At 42.0% G+C, this 21,611-nt stretch overlaps 1 protein-coding gene and 1 long non-coding RNA gene across 4 annotated transcripts in view; both read right to left on the reverse strand.

Moving 5' to 3' along the window:
- Positions 1-21,611, reverse strand: part of LOC311426402 — a 579,678-nt gene that overhangs the window by 62,042 nt on the left and 496,025 nt on the right. The window lies entirely within an intron of this gene.
- Positions 19,345-21,611, reverse strand: part of LOC311426318 (homer protein homolog 1-like) — a gene marked incomplete at its 5' end in the record, with an annotated part of 213,350 nt that continues 211,083 nt past the window's right edge. For all 3 annotated transcript variants that reach the window (XM_084502736.1, XM_084502735.1, XM_084502734.1), the window contains one exon: positions 19,345-21,116. In XM_084502736.1, coding sequence (XP_084358862.1) covers positions 20,928-21,116 — 189 coding nt within the window. In that variant the 3' untranslated portion in view covers positions 19,345-20,927. The remainder of the gene's footprint in view (positions 21,117-21,611) is intronic.

Consider the following 21,611-nt stretch of genomic DNA (forward strand, 5'->3'; position numbering starts at 1 on the left):
TCTCACCAGTCCTTCTCCAATCGTGAACAGCAGGTCTAGTGGAACACCCCCCCTCCCAGTAGTCTCACTAACCAGCTAATTCAGGAAGCTATTTTCCACACACTCCGGGAACCTCCTCCAGGACTGCTTCCTCAGGGCTGTGTTGTATTTCCAGCATATGCCTGGGAAGTTAAAGTCCCCCACGAAAACAAGCGCTGCTGACTGAGCGACTTCCACCAGCTTCCACATCGTTATAGTCCTCCCGAGTGGACCGCCCTCTTTTCCAAAGATTGTAAACCCTCTATTTTTCTCCTAAGCTCAAGCCACAATTCTCTGTTCAGCCAGGCTGGTCTTCTTCCCCGACAGCTTGTCTTTGGGCACGTGGAGACCGCTCCTGAGCCATTAAGATTTCCTTCTTGAAGAGCGCCCAGCCTTCCTGGACTCCTCTGCCCTTCAGAACCGCCTCCCAAGGGACTCTGCCAACAAGTGTCCTGAACAGTTCAAAGTCAGCCCTCCGGAAGTCCAATACAGCAGTTTTACTGGTCCCCTTCCTGGCTTCGCCAAGAATGGAGAACTCTGCCATTTCATGGTCACTCTGCCCAAGACAGTTTCCAAACACCACATCTCCCACCAGTCCTTCTCTGTTTGTGAAAAGAAGGTCTAGCGGGGCACCTCCCCTGGTAGGCTCACTAACCAGCAGCGTCAGGAAGCTATCTTCCACACTCTCCAGAAACCTCCTAGACTGCTTTCTCTGGACTGTGTTGTGCTTCCAGGATATGTCTGGGAAGTTGAAGTCCCCCATCAGAACAAGCGCTGATGATTTCGCAACTTCTGCCAGCTGCCTGTAGAACTCCTCATCAGTCTCCTCATCCTGGTTTGGCGCTCTATAACAGACCCTGACCAGGATGCTTCCCTTGTTGGCCTTCCCGCTGATCCTAACCCATAGGGACTCAGCCTTATCATTCCCAGCCTCAAGTTCCACAACAGCAAAGCACTCTCTACTACAGAGAGCCACACCACCACCCCTTCTGCGCTGCCTGTCCTTTCTGAAGAGCCTGTAGCCAGTCATTGTAGCACTCCAGTCATGAGAGTGGTCCTACCACATTTCTGTGATGGCAACCAAGTCATAGCCTGCCTGCCGCACGATGGCTTCCAGCTCTTCCTGTTTGTTACCCATGCTGCGTGCATTAGTGTAGATGCACTTCAGTTGGGCCATTGCCTTCTCTCCCAGCCTTGCCATTGTTCCCCCTGGCACAGCTCCAACAAGCCTTGTTTCAGCCCCATCCCCCTTCTTACCTAGTTTACCTAGCAGCTCCTGGGCTAGGATCCGTTTTCTCCTTAGAGATAGGTGGGACCCGTCTGAGTCCATCAGGCCAGGTGCTGAGTAAAGCGCTCCATTGTCAAAAAAAAAAAATAAATTCTGTGTTGGCACCAGCCTCTGAGCCACGTGTTTATCAGGTGAGCTTTCCATGTCCTCTCTGTACCCCTCCCTGCCACCGTGGGGATAGACGAAAACACCACCTGTACTCCCGCTCCATCCACTACCCGTCCCAGTCCCCTAAAGTCCCGTTTGATGTTCTTCAGGTTTCTCTCTTCAATGTCATCACTGCCAGCCTGGACTATCAAATGAGGATAATAGTCAGAGGGGGAACCAGGTTGGGAAGCTTTCTGGCAATGTCCCTGACCACAGGGAGGCAGCAGACTTCCCTATGGGTAGGGTCAGGCTGACAAATAGGGCCCTCTGTTCCCCTGAGGAGGGAGTCGCCTATAATGATTACCCTTCTACCTTTCTTGGTGGAGGCAGTCTTGAGCTGTGGAGTCGACTTCCTCGCCCTGGACATCCTCCTGGGTAGACCTACTACATCATCCTTACCCACCGGTCTCTCAAGCTCCAGGGCCTCAAACCTATTGTGTAAGGGCACCTGGGAAGGTGGGGCCGGAAGGGGAGGGCATTGCCTGCGATGTTGAGCAGGGACCTGTTTCCATTCCTCCTCAACTCCTAGGTCCCCTCCCTCTGTCTGACAGCAACAGGGCAGGGGGTTCACCCCCATCTGGGGTATCTCACCCCAGTACCTCTCCTTCAGGCTGTGCAGGGAGTTGCTCCACAAGTCTATCTCCTGCAAATATGAAAAAAAAAAAGAAATATCCTCACTATCCCACAAATGTGAAAAAAATCAGCTCAAATTCTGTGTCTCTTGAAAGGATAAGAATAAAGGAAGGTGATGAAGATGTGTGATTTTTTTTTTTTTCTTCTGCAGTGCTGAAGATAGGGAAGGAGAAAGAAGGAACACACTTTGAAGTATTTATGCCAGCTGTGGAGAGTAAGGAAAGGGGCTTAAGGAGATCTTCAAAGACAGAAAAACTTGATCATGACATTATTAATTCTGTAAGTCCGAGTTTACCTAAATCTGTAAATAGATTAAAATCTAGTGTTACTCCTTCCCCCCTCATCCCCTGGTAGTACTCTGAGAAAAAAAAAAAAAAAAAAAAAGATTTTTTTTAAGCTTTCATGATCTTTGTTGGCTTTATACTGGATCTTGTAGGGCTTTATTTGCAGTTATGACAGTTATTTGCATTACCTTTATTCTTCAGTGTTTATTCAGATTTCCTTTTTAATACTCAAGGGTCCTTATAATTTTCATTTTATTCAGTATATCTGTATATAAAAGTTGTTCACCATATCTTGATGAATTCTTGGTGGACACGTGCTTAACATTTTATCTGTTGTATATTGTCAGTTTTTTAACTGAAAGTTTACAAATCCATCCAATCTTTTTCATCCACAAAAGAAATCTACAGCTTCCTGAAACACTCAAGCTCACTTGCTTTAATACTAAAGTTCTCTTGCTTAAAGTTTTCAAGTAACTATTTTTTTAATGAAACTTTCTTATATAGGTGATTTTTTTTAGCCTGGTACTCAGTCAGTGAAGTTGCAAATATAGGTTGTATTTTTTTTTTAGCCTGGTACTCAGTCAGTGAAGTTGTAAATAAAGGTTGTATGTAAATAAAGTTTGTATGACATACACATGATTAAATAGGGAAGGCACAACTTGGGATGCAAAATTCAGCCTTAATCCTGTGAATTTCCGATGAAAAATAGTTTAATTTAGCAGTTTTAGTATTCCTTTCTGTCTACTCTCATGTGTTGGGGGGGCAGACTGTTGAATAATCCCAGTTGTTCCACTTTACTCTTGCCATAACCTTATTTTTTTATGATTTTTCTCTTCTGAACTCTTCTTAAATTTTCAGCGTTCTCAGTAGTTCTGGAATAAATATTCACCACTGCACTTTGCAGTGCAGGGACATTCTTGTTTAATCTTCTTTTTGTATGTCCTAAAATCTTGTTTTCTTTTTAGTTTGTTACTGCCTTTACTGCCCACGTCTTTATTGAAATATATGTTATTCTCTGATATATTGATACAGATAATATATACGACAGTGTTTATTATTGGTAGTCCTAGGCTCCAGATATATTAAGGATTCTAAACCTGCCAATCTGAGTTAGTTTGCATGTATTAACATTAAAGCCTATGTCAGTATTCATTAGGATAAAATGAGTAAACCTGTAAAGCCCATTTTACAGCTGATTGCTTTCACTTAAAATATTTGGGGCTGTACGTACAAAATTGTAACATTTTGGGAAGTAGTGCTGGGTTCATGTTACCAGCTGGTAGCATAGTTAAATTAAAACCTGTATGACTAGCTTTAAGAAGTCCCTGAATGAATGTTGAAGCTGAAATGCATGCTTTCTTGCCAATATATTTAGCATCCTGTGGTTAGAATTGTTTGTCCTGCTTCATGGAATCTGTCAAAGAAAGGTAGCTAAGAGTTTGAACTGAAACACTGTTTTATGTATGAAGCTGTTTTCTTTTTTGGATATTGTCTCTGCCAATGCAGTGTTCCTTCAACTTACTTTTTGTTCATTCTTACATTCAAAGAGCAAACTTAAATCTATTTAAAGACCTAGTGTTGCAGGAAGAACGGCTGAAAACATGACAGACACTAGTATGGTCAGATCATGTTCTCCCTTTATTACCCGAATAGCCTGACTTTTATAGCAAACTTAACAGGGGCGGATAGTATCTCACACAAGATTATTGGTCAAAAGCACGTAGACAAACAACTGCAAGAAAACAACCCCACCTGCAAGAAAACAACCCCCTTGTGATTAGCAGTCACGTAGATCCCGTCCTTGAAGCCAGCTGCTGGCAACAATATTTTTCTAAATTCCTCAAGTAAACTTTTACCCACATTTATTACAAGACAACATGCAATGATGATTAACATCACAATAAACAGAATCCTTAATCCCTCTTTGATTAATCCCAGTAACCATCTAGGCATTGTTCCAAACAAATCAGTGAGCCATTGATCGAAAGGATTGATATCATATTGAATCTTTCTCGTGCTCTTTCAGGAAAGTAACGGATTTGTGAATTGACTCACTGTGATCAGAAAGGTTCAAACAGCACATTCCCTCAAAGTCCTCACACCCATGCCCTAGGGGCAAAAGCAAGAAGTCAATAGCAGCTTGATCCTGTAAGAGCGCATGTCGCAGACTATTTTGATCTGGTAACATCTCCTCAAGTATCTCTGTCGTGGCATTGGCTTGCTTCTCAGCCCAGCATACCAATTTTTCTACGTTGTTAAGTGCGGCCACAGATGCTACTCCTGGCATGAAAATTGCCAATGCCACTCTAGCCACAGCACCAAGCAATTCAATATTATCATTGCAATATGGTGTGAGCAATGCCCATTTATGTCTGGTGATCTTACACAACTGTGACAAGCTAGGAGCAAATATAGTAAGTTTACCTAAGTAACATGGACCTCTGACAACATTTGCAGCGATACCTTGCCAGGCCCTATCCCCGCAAATCAGAAAAACATCAGGAGGTAAGGCCATAGCTGTACGATTGTTCCAAACGCTATAGTTGTTACCCCTTGTCTTCACGCCAGAAGCCCCTAAACCCTGCCTAGCAGTATCATTGTAACCACAGGTGTTACTTGTATTTCTGTACCCGTAAGGCCCTTTCCAAGTTCCTGTAGCACGATCTCGGTAATTCACTCTTATTTGTGGTAACACATTTGGTGCTGCTCTATTTATTGTTTGAAAATGAATACTCGCAGGAGGGTCTTCAGACCACTCAAATATAAGTGATTCAAGACAAACAATGCCTTGGACAATCGCTCATCGATGTCCTTGATCTCTTTTAATCTCACTAATTGTTCCTTTAAAACCTGATGTGATTGTTCGACCATCACTTGCCCCATGGGAGAATATGGAACACCTGTGATATGCTTTACTCCCCACATTTTCATAAATTTTCTAACCCTTTTGCTAACACATGCTGGACCATTGTCCATCTTGATCTGCTGTGGCACTCCCATAACGGCAAAACACACCGTCAGATGCCTACACACAAGGTGTGCTTTTTCTCCCCCCTGTGCCGCTGCCCACATGAATCTTGAAAAAGTACCAATTCTCACATGCACATATCTTTTAGTACCAAATTCCGGCACATGCGTTACATCCATTTGCCATACCTCAAGTACCTTAACACCCTGTGGATTAATACCCAAACCTAACCCTGGTCCATGACGACTACAGGAAGGGCACGCTCTTACTATTCCTTTCGCCTCTGTCCAAGTAAATCCAAGCATTCTCCAAAGACCCTTTGCATTCTGATGGAACATTTCGTGCGACACTCGCGCATGTGGAAAATCACTCTCAGGCCCTGCTGTGACTATACTCACCAACTTGACTGCTTGTCAATTACCTTCTGCTCACCCAATCGAGAACTGATGACTACGTATATGGATAACACAGTAAGGTGCAGTTCTCCCCTGAATGGCATCTCGCAGCTGCAGAAATAATGACAACAATCTCTCCCTCTTAGTTTGCCGTATCAAGGCATCCTCTATCCATTTTACCACGTTGACAACATACAGAGAGTCTGAGACGAAATTAATCAGCTCATGCATCCAGCATTGACAAGCCCAAACAACTCCAGACAATGCCAATGCTTGTAATGAATCCCCTGTCTCCCCCAGAATTATGTATTTCTCCCAACTTCTGTTCTTGTACCACACACACACACAGCCTTCCTACTTGCTGCACCTGCATCAGTGTATATGGTGCAACCTACCACTGGTCGGGACGAAAGCTGTGGTACTACGTGCCATTCATATGATCTTATAACTTGCCAGAGAGGCCCCTTTGCAGTTCGGGAATGTACCAATACCAGGTAACCTAACATAGCTTCTTGTAGTGGTATGGATTGCTGTAAACACTATTCCAAATGATCCTGAGTCATTGGTAGACTAATATCTCCTGGTTCCTCCCCGCTGATCTCAATACTCCGAGAGCGACCCTCACGTACTAATTGCGATAGCTTCTGCCCGTGTCTGAACACTCGTTTTTGGCTGAATCGGTAGGAAAATCCATTCCAGGACTCGAAAATGCTGCCCTATCATTCCACCCTTGCTATCACCTGTTTCATTTATGCCATTCCTATTCCCAGCACTGTTAATGTTAGTGTCCTCCTGATATCATTTCTGTCTTTGGCGTCCCTTACTCCCCCTTTTCTTTTTGCCACTGACCAATCACCGCAAATGGATGAGACACATGATTGCTTACCAGTAAGAAGAGTGCACCTTCTGCTATACGTCTACAAGCAGTGCCAGCTGCAACCTTAGAAGCTATTTGTGAAAGAGCCTGCCGGTGGTCATTTGTTAGTGTAATCTGCAGCTCTGCACTCCTGCCCCGCAATAAGGTTAGTAATATAGCTAAGTCGTCATTAGTAATACATACAATGTGGCAACCCCACTGAATATTACCCAGGAACATTTGTACATCTGTTAAAGTATGTAACACCATAGTTATATCACCTTTCTGTGGACGAATAGTAGAGTCTGATATTTTCCATCCCAAATATAGCCATGGCTGTTTCCATTGAACCTTCTCTGGGGCTTTCTTCAACCCTTTTGCTTCCAATGCATGCTGATTAAACTTTAAATCTGAATCCTGGAAGCATTCTAGCCTACAAAACCAAATGTTATCCATATAATGGTAAATAATTATGTCACACCACACTGTCCAAATTGGTTCTAATGCCCAGGCCACATATAATTGACATAATGTAGGAGAATTCTTCATCCCCTGCGGAAGCACTAGCCATTCATAGTGCTTTGCCGGGGCCTGTTTGTTAATGGAGGGTACCGTAAAAGCAAATCTCTGGCAGTCCTTTACAGCCTGTGCCACCACATCTGGTTGCCTGGACTGATCAGCTCTCTGTACCCTTTCCAACACGTCCTCTACCGGTGTGGTTCTCGGCAGTGTAACTAAGATGTTTTGAGTTTTTGGGTTTGCATTATCAAACGCAAGCATTTTAAACACACTGCTTTTAGACTCCGCTGTTAGATCAGGATGATCAGGAATTGCTGCCCACAGCCGATCGATAAATTTAGCATATGGTTCCCCAGGGGCCTGTTCTACTGATGCGAATGGAGGTGCTTTCTTTCCCCCTGGGAGACTAAGAAGAGCCCTCAGTGCGAGCTGTGCAGCTGTTTGGTGAATAATCGCAGGGATCTGCAGCTGAACCTGGGTATTGAGATAAGGACCCGTCCCCGTTAACATCTCTGCAGTAATCCCATACAGAGGGTCCCTCGGTTGACGCAGTAAACCCGCTTCCCCCTGTGCTAACTGCAACCATTCCCTTTCAAATAATAACAATGGGGGAGGAGTTAACAATATGCGCGCCAACTTTTGACAGTCAAGTAGACACATTAGTTCTCCCTGGAAATCCATTGAATTTTCTGTCGAGCCGCCTGGGATTGTAAACCGTAGTCCATAACCGTTTTTCAAGCTTGTTGTAAAAGCTTGCAGTCATGCAGCTGCCACAACCCAGTGCCTTGCACAGGGTGGATAATAATAGGGCAGGCCAAGGATGTAGCATGCCTATGCCCCTCTATGATGGCATCATGTATGACGTCGGAGCACCTGTCCCTCCTTGGTGCCGACGGTGTTGTAGCAACGGATAATGAGGGAGTCGGCTTTGGTGAGGCAGATGAGAGAGGAGGCTCCTCCGAATCCGTAATTTTTAAGTTCTCCAATTTCACTAGCAGTTCTTGGAACAAGTCCTCCAGTGAAGGTCGATTTTTGCAAGCTGCTGATGCACCTCTCATTGGCGAAGCATCCCGAGTGGATTTATTGCTTCCTGGCAGTGGCATAGATGCTGGCAGCACAGCTTTAGCAAGATTTTCTGGTGTGGGGAGTGTGGAGGGCAACCCCCACTCCCCATCAGCACTCTGCTCCAATAGTGCCTTAGTTATTTCTGCCGCTGATTCCTTTATTGGAGAGATCATACACCTAACCGGGGTGGGTGTAGGAACTGATGAAAAAGATCATGCCAGCTGCGTTCCTGAGGTCTCAGGTTTTGTACTCGGCATTCTGTCAGTCCCAGATGGTACTGACAAAGCTTGCACCGCTGCCATCGCCAGCTGCTGTTCGGTTTTCATACCACGCAGAGCATTAATCACTGTGCGCCACGTCTAACTTACATCTTTATCTAGCTTTCCACTTGAGATGGCTTTATCCCATAAGCGATTTCCTACGTGCTGCCACTCATCTGGGCTAAACATGAGAGGGACTTCCTTCATAAAACCCTCCTTCTGAGCTCAGTGCACCAAGGATTTGATCTTTCTTACATTGCAAGATACACCTGTCTTAGAGAGAATACTAGAGAGAAGCTGGATAGCTGCTTCCTCCTCCATGGTTACGTCAGACGAGCCACAGGGTCGTGATCTATACCACTTTTCTGTGTGCCAACTCACCTCACAGCGGCTCTCGTCTGCCATTTTCAAGGATACTTCCGATCTGCTGTAGCAACTTGGCCCTGGATGTCCCGCATCTCACCACGTCACTATTCCGCGTCTCACCGTGACAGCACTCCGCGTCTCACCACGACACTATTCCACGTCTCACCGTGATACTATTCCGTGTCTCACCATGACACCACTCCGCGTCTCACGGCGACACTACTTTGTATCTGTCCGGGTCTGTGCACCGAGTCTTTCCACATCCCGCGTGTTACCCCGTCTCTGTTCCTAGTCTCTCTGTGTCTTTCTGCATCTCTCCAAGTTCCTCTGTGTCTCGCATCTCTCTGCATCTCTCCACGTCTCAGGTCTCTCAGTTTCTTTCCATGTCTCGCCAGGTCTCAGCCTGTTCGGGCGCCATTTTTTGCAGGAAGAATGGCCGAAAACACGACAGACATTAGTTTGGTTAGATCATGCTCTCCCTTTATTACCCGAATAGCCTTACTTTTATAGCAAACTTAACAGGGGCAGATAGTGTCTCACACAAGATTATCGGTCAAAAGCACTTAGACAAACAACTGCAAGAAAACAACCCCACCTGCAAGAAAACAACCCCCTTGTGATTAGCAGTCATGTAGATCCCGTCCTTGAAGCCAACTGCTGGCAACAATAATTTTTAATTCCTCAGTCGGGTGATGTGGGAACATTGTCATGTGTTAAGGGATTTTTGAAACAGCAAGGAGGCCATGACTTGCTGCAGCTGAGCGAACAAAGCTACCAGGACGACTACGAGAAGTTCCCATGACAATAGTAGCCAATCACTACCACAGCTGTGCACCAGCAGCAATATTGCATGAACCGACACTCCCTGATTCCCATCCATAAGCTAATTCGTCAACTGGAGAGCCAAGGAGTGATCAGCAAGACTCATTCACCCTTTAATAGTCCCATATGGCCAGTGCAAAAGACTAATGGTGAGTGGAGACTAACAGTGGACTATCGTGACCTGAATGAAGTCAGTGCTGCCATGTTAGACATGCTGGAACTCCAATATGAATTGGAATCAAAGGCAGCCATGTGATATGACACAACTGATATTGCTAATGCATTTTTTTCCATCCTTTTGGCAGCAGCATGTAGACCACAGTTTGCTTTCACTTGGAGGGGCATCCAATACATTTGGAATCAACTGTCCCAGGGGTGGAAACACAGCCCTACCATTTGCCACAGACTGATCCAGTCTGCACTGGAACAAGGGAGATCTCCTGAACACCTGCAGTACATTGATGACATTATTGTGTGGGGTGACACAGCAGAGGAAGTTTTTGAGAAAGGGAAGAAAACAGTCCAAATTCTCCTGAAAGCTGTTTTTGCTACAGAACAAAATAAGTTCAGTGGACCTGCACAGGAGATCCAGTTTTAAGGAACACAATGGCAAAATGGATGTCCTCAGATACCCATGGATGTGACCAACCCACTAGCAAAAAGGAAACACAAGCTTTTTTAAGTGTTGTGTTTCTTTTGAGAATGCACATTCCAAATTACAATCTGATTTTAAGCCCACTCTATGAAGTGACCCAGAAGAAGAATGATTTCAAGCAGGGCCCTGAGCAATGACAAATCTTTGAACAATTTAAATGGGAGACAGTTCACGCAGTAGCCCTTGGGCCAGTTTGAGCAAAAAATGTATAAAATGTTCTCTACACTACAGCCAGGAGAATGGCCCTACCTGGAGCCTCTGGCAGAAAGAGCCGGAAAGACTCAAGATCAACACGCTTAGCAAAGGCCACCAGGTTCATCAACACTAGGGGTCTGCTAACCGAGCTGGCCCTGCCCAGTTGAAGCAGTTACATCCTGTAGAAGGGGATAAAGTCCATGTAATGCACGTAAAAATCATGTTGGGGAAGACAGTCTGGGCTATTCCTGTCCTAGGCAAAGGCAAACCCATTCATGGCATTGCTTTTGCTCAAGGACCTGGGTTCCCTTGGTGGGTAATGCAGAAGGATGGGGAAGTTTGATGTGTACCTCAAGGGGATTAAATCTTGGGTGTGAATAGCCTCATGATTTGAATTCTGTAATGTTAATTGCTATATAATTCTTTATGTCATCACTACTATGGTAGCTATATGCCATATTATGCATAGAGCCAGTAAGTCAGCTTCATCAAGGGCCCAACTTAAATGTCTCTATGCTAATGAACATAGCATGGGGAATAAGAGGAGTTAGAGATGTAGGTATGCCTGCAGGGCTATGACCTCATTGGCATCATGGAGACGTGGTGAGATGGCTTCCATGACTGGAGTGTTAGGATGGAAGGATACAGGTTCTTTAGGAAGGACAGGCAGGGGAGGTGAGGAGGGGGATTTGCCCTCTATGTCAGTGAGCAGCTGGAGTGCATTGAGCTCTGCCTGGGGATGAGTGAGAAGCTGACAGAGAGCTTATGGGTCAGGATTACAGGGAGGTCAGGGACAGGGTACATTAGAGTGGGAGTGTACTACAGGCCACCCGACCAGGAAGACTGAAATGATGAGTCCTTCTACAGACAGATAGAAGCAGCCTTATTTTGCAAGCCCTGGTATTCATGGGATACTTCAATCACCCCTATATCTGTAGGAGAGACTGCACAGCAGGGCACTGGCAATCCAGGAGGTTCCTGGAATGCATTACAGAATCATAGAATGGATTGAGTAGAGGGGGAGGATCGCATCCCTTGACCTGCTGGCAACATTCTTCTGAATGCACCCCAGAATACTGCTAGCCTTCTTGGCCACAAGGGCACATTGCTGACTCATGGTTAGCCCGCTGTCCACTAGGACTCCCAGGTCTCTCTTTGCAGAGCTGCTTTCCAGCAGGTCAGCCCCCAGCCTGTACTGGTGCTTGTGGTTATTCCTCCCTAGGTGCAGGACCCTGCACTTACCCTTGTTGAACTTCACGAGGTTTCTCTCGGCCCAACCCTCCAACCTGTTGAGGTACCTCTGAATGTCAGCACAGCCCTCTGGGGTATCAGACACTCCTCCGAGCTTTGTGTTGTCAGCAAACTTGCTGAGGGTGCACTTGGTTCCAGTTCCATCATCCAGGTGGTTGATGAATAAGCTGAACAACACTGGACCCAGTACTGACCCCTGGGGGACACCGCTAGCTACAGGCCTCCAACTAGACTCCATACCACTAAGCATAACCCTCTGAGCTCTGCCATTCAGCCAATTATTAATCCATCTCACCGTCCACTCATCTAGGCCGCAGTTACTGAGCTTGTCTGTGAGGATGTTATGTGAGACAGTGCCAAACGGCTTGCTCAAGTCAAGGTAGACCAGAGCACTGACAACAACTTCCTTCTCCAACTGATATAGAAGCCAATGAGGAGAGGTGCTATGCTATATCTCATTCTCACCAACAAGGAGGAGCTGGTGGGGAATGTGAAACTCAAGGGCAGCCTTAGCTGCAGTGATCATGAAATGGTGTGGTTTTGGAATTAGAGAGTAGTGAGGAGGGAGCAAAGCAAGATCACTACCCTGGACTTTGGGAGAGTAGACTTTGCCCTCTTCAAGGATCTGCTTGGTAGGGTCCTCTGGGAGTGATTAAGTGATTGGAGTTTGTGATTCTAATTGTTTTTCTTAATTATTATTTCTTAATTATTATAGGGGTGTATATATACAGAAACAATGTATTTTAAGTTTATCTTAATAATACCTGTTCTCAAAGGATTAGTGATAGGATGGAGGGAAAAATCGGCATTTCCAATTAATCCAGAACATCTCTTGAGTTCTGTCTCGAAATAATTGTTAGATTTGCACCCAGATGCCTAGAAACACTGAAAAGGCCTTGTCCCTGATTGCTATTTCCAGCAGCAACTGTGTTTGGATTCTCTAGATTTCTAAAAATGATAGATCATACTCAGTCCCAGGAAGGAATAGATTTTAAAGTTGAGCTCCATACACATAATCCTGGCTACAATATAAAGTGCTATCAAAGGTGCCTTTAAACAACATTGATAGAAACTCAGAGGGCAATAGTATTGACCCTGGGTGTGGAAATATTATCCATGAAGTAGGTAATAATCCATACTGTACCGAATAAGGTAGCCACGGGAATGCTAATATACATAATACACACCAGATACAACATGAGAATCCTGTAACCGGATGGCCTATCCTGAATGGAAAGGGGTGGTACTGGCTATGTGACCATAAAGCCCCTAGGATGGAAGGGAGCTTGCACCCTGGGGACAATAATTCCAAATGTAACTATTATTGAAGACCCACAAAGCCAAAGCACCCCTGAGACCACACGCAGAATTAAGTGGACTCCAGATAATCCTCTAGTAAAATCCTCTAGCATTTCACAGTTTTGCAAGGTGTTTTTTACCTCGGTTAGGGGTGAATTAGAAAAAGCTATTGTAAATATCTCAGCTATAATGAAGAAGTAGAAAATAACACTCTGGATGTAAGAAAAAGGAGATAACAAGTTTGCAACAATAGTACTTCAGAATCAAATGGTATTAGATTTAATACTAGCCTCACAAGGAGGAGCGTGCACTGTAATTAATGCTAGTTGCTGTATATATGTAGATCAAATGGGACAAATTTGACTAATCTCAAAACTATTTGGGAAAAAAAAACACAACCAAACCAAACCAAAACAAAAAAACAAGATCCTACATAAAGTGGCTCAAGATGACACTTCCTTGGGATTTAGAAACATTTGGGAAACTAACTTCATGGTTACCTGAATGGAATTGGCTCAAACAACTATTTCTTGATAACATAATAATGGCATTGTATATCTGTGTGGTGGTTTTACCGTGCTGGGCAGCTAAACCCCACAACCGCTCTCTCACTCCCCCTCCTTTAGATGAGGAGGGGGAGAAGTAAAGCAAAGAACAACTCACGGATTGAGATAAGGATAATTTAATTAAAGGGAAATAATTATAATAATTAAATAAAGACTACCATGAACTAAACAATTTAACTAAGGGGAAATAAAAGGGAAAGGGGAAAAAGGGAGGAAAACAAACAAACAAAATAAATGAAAGCTATATGGAAGTGCAGAGGAAAGAAATTACTCTCTACTTCCCACAAATGAGTGATGATTGACCACGTCCTTGAAGCAAGGCCTCAACGCACGCAGCCGGTGTTCGAGAGGAGGACCGACGTCTTCTCAACAAGAGCCCACCCCTCCCCTCTTCTTCCTGTTTCCACCTTTTATTGCTGAGTGTGACACCACATGGTATGGAATATCCCTTTGATTGGTTTAGGTCAGCTGCCCTAGTGATGTTTCTCTCCTCACTTTTTTGCCCACCCCCTAGGAGGGTTAGAGAAAGGCCCAATGCTGTGCCACTGCTGCTCAGCAGTAGACACAACACTGGTGTGATAACACTGCTGTTCCAGCTACAAGTACAGAGTACGGCACTGTATGGGCTGCTGCCGAGAAAGTTAACATTCCAGCCAGACCCAGTACAACCTGTCATCCCCTGTGACATCCGAAGAAGAATATTGTGCCTTAATGTTGGAAAAACTCAAGAGTGGGGTACGTGAAGAAGTACAAAAACAACAATAGCAGTAAGAAAAGAAGAGGGGGGAATTGTGAGAAACTAAGTTGTGTTTTTGCAGTAGAACATGTTTTCGAAGTAGAGTGTGTTTTTGCAGTAGAAAACTAACATTCTGTGTTCAAAGGTAGTTGTGTAGTCATAACAAAGAGAAATGCTAAGTAGATAAGTGGACAGTAGAAGGCCTCACTGTTCCAAAATAAGGTAGAAGACAGAAAAACAGGATGAGCAGTGTGAGAACAGTAAAAAAACAAAGATCACAAGTTCCCTAAACATAAGAAAAGAGGAAAAAAAAGGAAAAAAGAGAAATTACAGGGTTGATCAAAAAAAATTTGTACATATATGGTATAAAGAAGCATCGAGCAGCTTGTGAACCTGTAGTACTCAGCCAATGAGGAAACAGGGGAGGTGATCGGGTGTCGGGTAATAGGGAATAAAAGGTTATGATATGTTTACTAAAATGCGCTCCTAATTGGCAGGACGCCCACCATTGCAATCGCGAATAAAATAGCTTCACAGAAGATCCTGTCTGAAGAAAATTATTGAGATTTTTATCACAGATTATACTTCTTTTAGGAAAGTTTGTTAAATGTCTTTCCACAATGTGTAGATGTGATAGAAAAAGAAGCTTATTAGACACAGTGTATGCAACGGACAGAGAAATTGGCTACCACCAGTGACATATTTTGTTGTAAATTTTCCAAAGAACAATTAACTATACAATAAAATATGGGACCAGCGCTGTTTAACATCTTGGTTGTTGACATGGACAGTAAAAAGGAGCACACCCTCAGCAAGTTTGCCGATGACACCAAACTTTGTGGTGCAGTCAACATGCCGGAGGGAAGGGATGCCATCCACATGGATCTTGACAGGCTTGAGAGGTAGGCCTGTGCAAACCTCATAAATTTCAACAAGGCCAAGTGCAAGGTCATGAACCTGTGTTAGGGTAATCCCAAACACAAATACAGGCTTTGTGGAGAATGGATTTAAAGTAGCCCTGAGGAGAAGAACATGTGGGTGTTGGTTGATGAGAGACTTAACACGAGCCAGCAATATGTGCTTGCAGCCCAGAAAGCCAACTGTATCCTGGGCTGCATCAAGTGTGGCCAGCAGGTTGAGGGAGGTTGATTCTCCCCCTCTACTCTGCTCTTGTGAGGCCCCACCTGGAGTATTGTGTTTAGCTCTGGAGCTCCCAACACAAGAAGGACATGGATGTGGTAGAACGAGTCCAGAGGAGGGCCACAAAGATGATCAAAGGGCTGGAGCACCTCTCTTTTGAAGACAGGCTGAGGGAGTTGAGGTTGTTCAGCCTGGAGAAGAGAAGGCTCTGGGGAGACCTTATGGCAACTTTCCAATACATAAGAGGGCCTACAAGAAAGCTGGGGAAGGACTCTTTATCAGGGATCATAGTAGTAGGACAAAGAATAATGGCCTTAAACTAAAAGAGGATAGATTTAGATTAGATATTCTGAAGAAATTCTTTACTGTGAGGGTGGTGAGGCACTGGAACAGGTTGCCCAGAGAAGTTGTGGATGCCCCACCCCTGGCAGTGTTTAAGGCCAGGTTGGATGGGGCTTTGAGCAACCTGGTCTAGTTGAAGGTGTCCCTGCCCATGGCAGGGTGGTTGGACTAGATGATCTTTAAGGTCCCTTCCAACCCAAACCATTCTATGATTCTGTGATATTAATGGTATTACAGTAATGGCCACACAGATAATGATGAATGAATTTTGATAGAATAGGATAAGTACAGCAGGGATGGAATCAGAACTGGCTTCAGCATGCAACAATCCAACACCACAAACCATCTCTTCCTCCCTGAAACATTGTTGTGACAGATGGAGTCTGAAGTCAGTCACAGACTAAACAAACTCAGTGGACATTTTATATACATATATGAAAAGTGGTGATTAATTGGAATGTATTGGAAAGTGTGGGACCTGAGCATGACATAAATGGTATGGAATAAGGGTTGGATATTATCCTGGTGTTGTCTAGGATAGAGTTAATTTTCCCCCTTAGTATCTGGTAGGGTGCTATGTTTTCGATTTAGGATGAGAATAATGCTGATAACACACTGATGTTTTAGTTGCTGCAGAGCAGTGCTTATACTAAGCCAAGGACTTTTCAGCTTCTCATGCTGTCCTGCCAGTGAGGAGGCTGGGGGTGCACAAGTTGCTGTGAGGGGACAGAACCAGGATAGCTGACCCAAACTGGCCAAAGGGATACTCTATATCTTATGATGTCATGCTGAACAATTAATACGGGGTGTCTGGCCAGGGTGGAGGTGGACCGCTGCTTGGGGATGGGATGGGCATCAGTCAGTGGGTGGTGAGCAATTGCAGTGTGCATCACTTGCTTTTTACATATTACTATTATTACTATCATCATTATTATTATTACTCTTTCTTTTCTGTCCTATTAAACTGTCATTTATCTCAACCCATAAGTTCTTACTTTTTTCCCCCACACCAATTCTCTCCCCTGTCCCACTGTGTGTGTGTGAGCAAACAGATGTGTGGTGCTTAGCTGCCTTCCAGGGTAAACCACAACACCATGATTTGTTCTTTGCTTAGCACCATTCAGAGGCAGTGAACACATGCAGCATTATTAAGAAATTATTAAGACAATTTAAAAATTCCTTTGCACAATCCAGTACATTTCCTCCCCCAAATCAGTGTATAACTGTGCACTTAAATGGCATGTTCAGTTACTTAGACTACACACATTTGGCCAGAGTTTCTTTTTTTTTTTTTTTTTAAATTTTCTTTGGACATCCACACCTAATCTCTAATCTGACTGATATTTGGCCTTAAGATCCAAGATCTAAACAACCAAATTAAGTGTTTTTATTGACAGCCACAGTTCTGCTGAATTAAGGTCTGCAACCTTTTTCCATTCCTCTTTCCATGCGATATTTCAGAAAAATACTTTGATTTTTGCCTTTGAAACAAACGTCCTAATTAATGCAGTGTTCATATAGTGCTGTTTTAGTAGTTACTTGAACAGAGAATAAAAAAGATGATAAAATGAGGTAAGGTTTAGCCCTTTATTGAAGATAAATCTGGAGTTAGAGCCTAACTAGTAGAAAAATGAACAGAAATAAGAAATCTTCCACAAACGACAACTGAAAAGACACATCCTAAAATATCCATCTATAATTGAGGAGTTATTTGTTCTTGCAGGGTTTTCTTTAAAGAAGTTATCTTGGGAATTCCACTTATAGTATTAAATGATACTTATTTGTGTTACATCTGTTTTAGCCCTTTATTTATTTTACTTGAAAATGTATTTTCAAAGAGACCTTATAACAGTATTTCTGCATTATCAGTTCATTTTGTTCTCTTTTTTCTTGGATATATTAGCCAGGAAAAGAATTTCCCAGTCTGTAACAGACATTAATTCACACGTTTTAGTTTGTTCACATGGAAAGATACAATTTCTAGATCATTGAGGCATATGGACTATGAACAAGACAATTCGAAAACGAACTATCTAGACGGGAATATACTTACAAAAATCTTTAATGTCAAAGTCAGAATTTCACAACATAACATGCTAAAAATAAAATCCAGTAGCACCTGAGAGATTAAGGTAGCAGCTGCTATCACTTGCACATACTTGAAAAAGATTTAAGAAAAAAAAAAAAGTAAAAAGTACATTCTCCAGAGATCAGCAAGTGTGTTTCAAAATAAAAGCCCTATTTTTTATTTTTCTTCTGGTTTTGTTAGGTATTTCTGTTATTTTTTTTTTTTTGTAATCATTTTTTAATTTATTTTTATTTTTTTAGACAGGACTGTTGTTGCCATATAACAAGCTATATGCAATGCGACTGCTTACCTCTCTCCAGTGTAAGTTCATGTTCATGTTTTCAGGTTATAGCACTCAACAGCATTTTATGGTATACATAAAATAGTTTCTCATAATTTCATCAAAGATAGATACAATGCATAATACCTGTCTCTGGGAAAAGTGTGTTTCAAACAGGCAAACCATCACCTTAAAACAGAAGTGGAGAGGCTACAGTAGGTATAACCACCCAAGTATGAACTTTAGGTTGTAGTTTTTAAACACACATTTACTGCAAATAAGCATTAAAAATATTCTTAGCAATAGGATTTTATTTATATGTGTATGTATGTCCCCCTTATTCCATATTTATGTTAGGCAACTGTATGGGAGTTCAAAGGTGCAGCCCTCAGTAATTGTATTATTAAAAAAAAAAAAAGCAATGAAGCATATCTACTGCATGAGAAAAGAAATTCTCAAATATCAATTTCCAGTTTAAAATTTAATTTCAATAGGAAAATATTAAAATTGTGCACATCTAATTATTCTGTATATATGTGTGTACACGTATACATAGAAATACTCATGTACCACACATTCACAAAATTTAAGTGGAAATATTTCTGTCCACTATTTTCCCACATGTGAATGACATAATATCTTTTAAAATGTCAATAATAATATCATTAAAAATAATATTACATTTATTCCATTATCAACTTTCTATTGTTTGTATTCTTTCTTCATCCTTATTCTGTCCATTGAGCATAATGGGCCAGATTCTCCCCGTACTTCCACAAATGAATGTTGCTGATCCCATCAGGGACACATACGGTTTGAAGCAGTGCAAGTGACAGGAGAATCAGGCCCAAATATCCACAGGTAAATTAAAACATGGTGATATTTGCTTATCTGGACCTGATGTAGATATACACATTACTGTTTAAAAGCCACCGAATGAAAAACATGTAACTCACCACAAAGTTTTCACCCAGTAGCATGCTGAACCAAGGTCCCCCCACCCCTTTAATAAATAAAATATATGAGAAAATACCCTAAAATATGGAGAAAACCTAAACATTGTGTACATTAAATACAGTATAATACATGATGTTTTAGCATTTGACCTGAACCACTTTCCTGATTAGTCAGGAGACACTTGGTAAATCACTGGTAAAGAAAAAACACAGTATTTTGGAAATAAATAATGTATTTCTGATATAAATGAAAACCCATGTATATTATATGATGTATATATATACAGTACCCACATAAAAACAAACTTTTCTAGTTCTATATAGCATTCTCTAAGATGACAAAGTTGTGTTGTACAAATTTAATAAGCAGCTAGATTTCATGTTTAAAAATCAAATTTGGGGAACAAACAAAGGTCAGTGCATCTTTTGGCTCTGAACTCTGACGTTCATCCATACATTTTTAAAAAGCCCTCTTCAACATTACAAGCAATTTATGGCAAGAACGTACTTTGTCGCAAGACACATGACACTTGGCTTACCTTTCAGAGCTTTCTGTGTTGTTTCCTTTTTTAATAAATCTATTATATAAAGAAAGGTGTTTTTGCACAAAGTGTTAAAATTACATGAAAACAGCTTTAAAATCTGTTCACTGAATATAATTTAATTCCATTTCCTGTTTTTAAACATTTAGTTAACAATTCAGAATATTGCCTGGTGTAGTAATAATAAAGATATGATATGAAGATTCATAAAAGAGTAAACATCTCCATTTCAAATTGCTATGACAACAAAACTTCTAGAAACAGCTTTCTTGGCTGGGTAAGTTCAATGTATGAGCAATCCCTTTCAATAGCTCTAAGCCCTTAATGCAGTCTATAATAAACAGTGTTCCCCATAAGCCCTTAGTCACAATACCAGAAATTCATGTGACATTCTGAAAAAGTCTCCTGCAGAACAGGTTAACAGTTAATTGAACATATATATTTGATATATGTGCTGGCAATTTCTTGTTATTTGTGCATGTCAAATTCTCTCTTTTTATTTTATTTTATTTTATTTTTTTTTTCTGAGGGACTCACCTGATATCATTGGTTGGCTTCAAAACATATTTGAGTGGAAATATCGCATTGTAATTACATAGAATTCATATGAAAAAGTAAACCTTACATTGGTCAATATTGTAGAACATCAGAGTAAGCTCCATAACGAAATACAGTATAATACAGTATTTCCAGTATATACATAAAACAACCAACCAACCAAAAACCCCAAAAGGAAGAACTTTATTTCAATTAAAGATGCAACTGTCACACCTGGGAAGAATAAATTAGTAATGGCACTGCTTCTCCACAGTGTAAAATATCCTGAGAAATTAAGAACAACAAAATACAGGGCCATCAGCACTAAGTTGTTGAACAAATTAAATATCTTGAATAAATAAAACAGCAGATAACCTATATTGTGTCTATTACAAAAAGAGGATGTAACTTGGGCCACTACTACTTCTTCCATCACTGATAATTAGAAAAGGATTGCATTCAATTACTGTTAATATCTTTCAAGTTATCTATGTCCAATAATGTACAAGGAGGTAATTTGTAATTCAAGTTGTTTTTGTTTTTGTTTGTGTGTGTTTTTTTCTTCAGCTAGCTTCAAGCTGAGTTCTAAATTTTACATTGAAGTATGACTCAAATTTAAAATAAGCCCTCTCAGGAAAGCATTTTCAAAGTTGCACAAAATTAGATGCAGAGCTCAAGACAGTCCTACAAAGAGAGACAGTGCATCTTTAAGCTGATTGGCACTGAAATCCCATTTTCTTTAGCTGCATTCTACTAGCTTGGCCAAGTTATCTCGTAACTCGGTCAGTTCAAATATTTTTCCATCAAGATTTTCTAAAAGTGTCTTCAAGTTATTGTGAAAAGCTTCTTGCTCATTCTGACTTTTCTCCAGACGTTGCTCTAGATCAGAGAGCTGGCCTTCCAGGTCTTTGTTTCGAATTTCTACTTCCTTCAGAGAAAATACATAACATGTTAACGTTCAGTCTAGAAACAGAAAGTAGTCTAAACTCTTGCTGATGTTCATGTACTATTTCCGTTTTTTAAACAATTTGTGACTCTTTAAGGTTTCCACAAAGCCAAAACCAGAACCCAAATTGTTATTAGGATTGAACGTGTACTATTGTTTCCTCAATTTTTTTTTCAGTAATTTATATGAAGGACAAAATCCTTGAGACAGGGATAAGATTTAGTCAGTGAACAATGCATTTGATATACTTACTCAGGTAAATTATTACTTATGCGGTGGCGGGCCATTTAAATCAGGTGTAGCCACCATTATACAGTCACTCGCCCAGGCAATTGGTGATCCCACGCTCTGCGAGGGATTGCAGCGTGCATGAGGTTTCCTGCTTCGAGGCCACTTGAGGCAGAAGAGGAAGCAGCCAGGACCCGGCAGCCCTCACGAGGGCAACTGATGAGACTTGAATGGAGCCAGAAGTGCCCC

Source organism: Aythya ferina (genome assembly GCF_964211825.1).
Source record: "Aythya ferina genome assembly, chromosome: W".
NCBI classification, from domain to species: domain Eukaryota; kingdom Metazoa; phylum Chordata; class Aves; order Anseriformes; family Anatidae; genus Aythya; species Aythya ferina.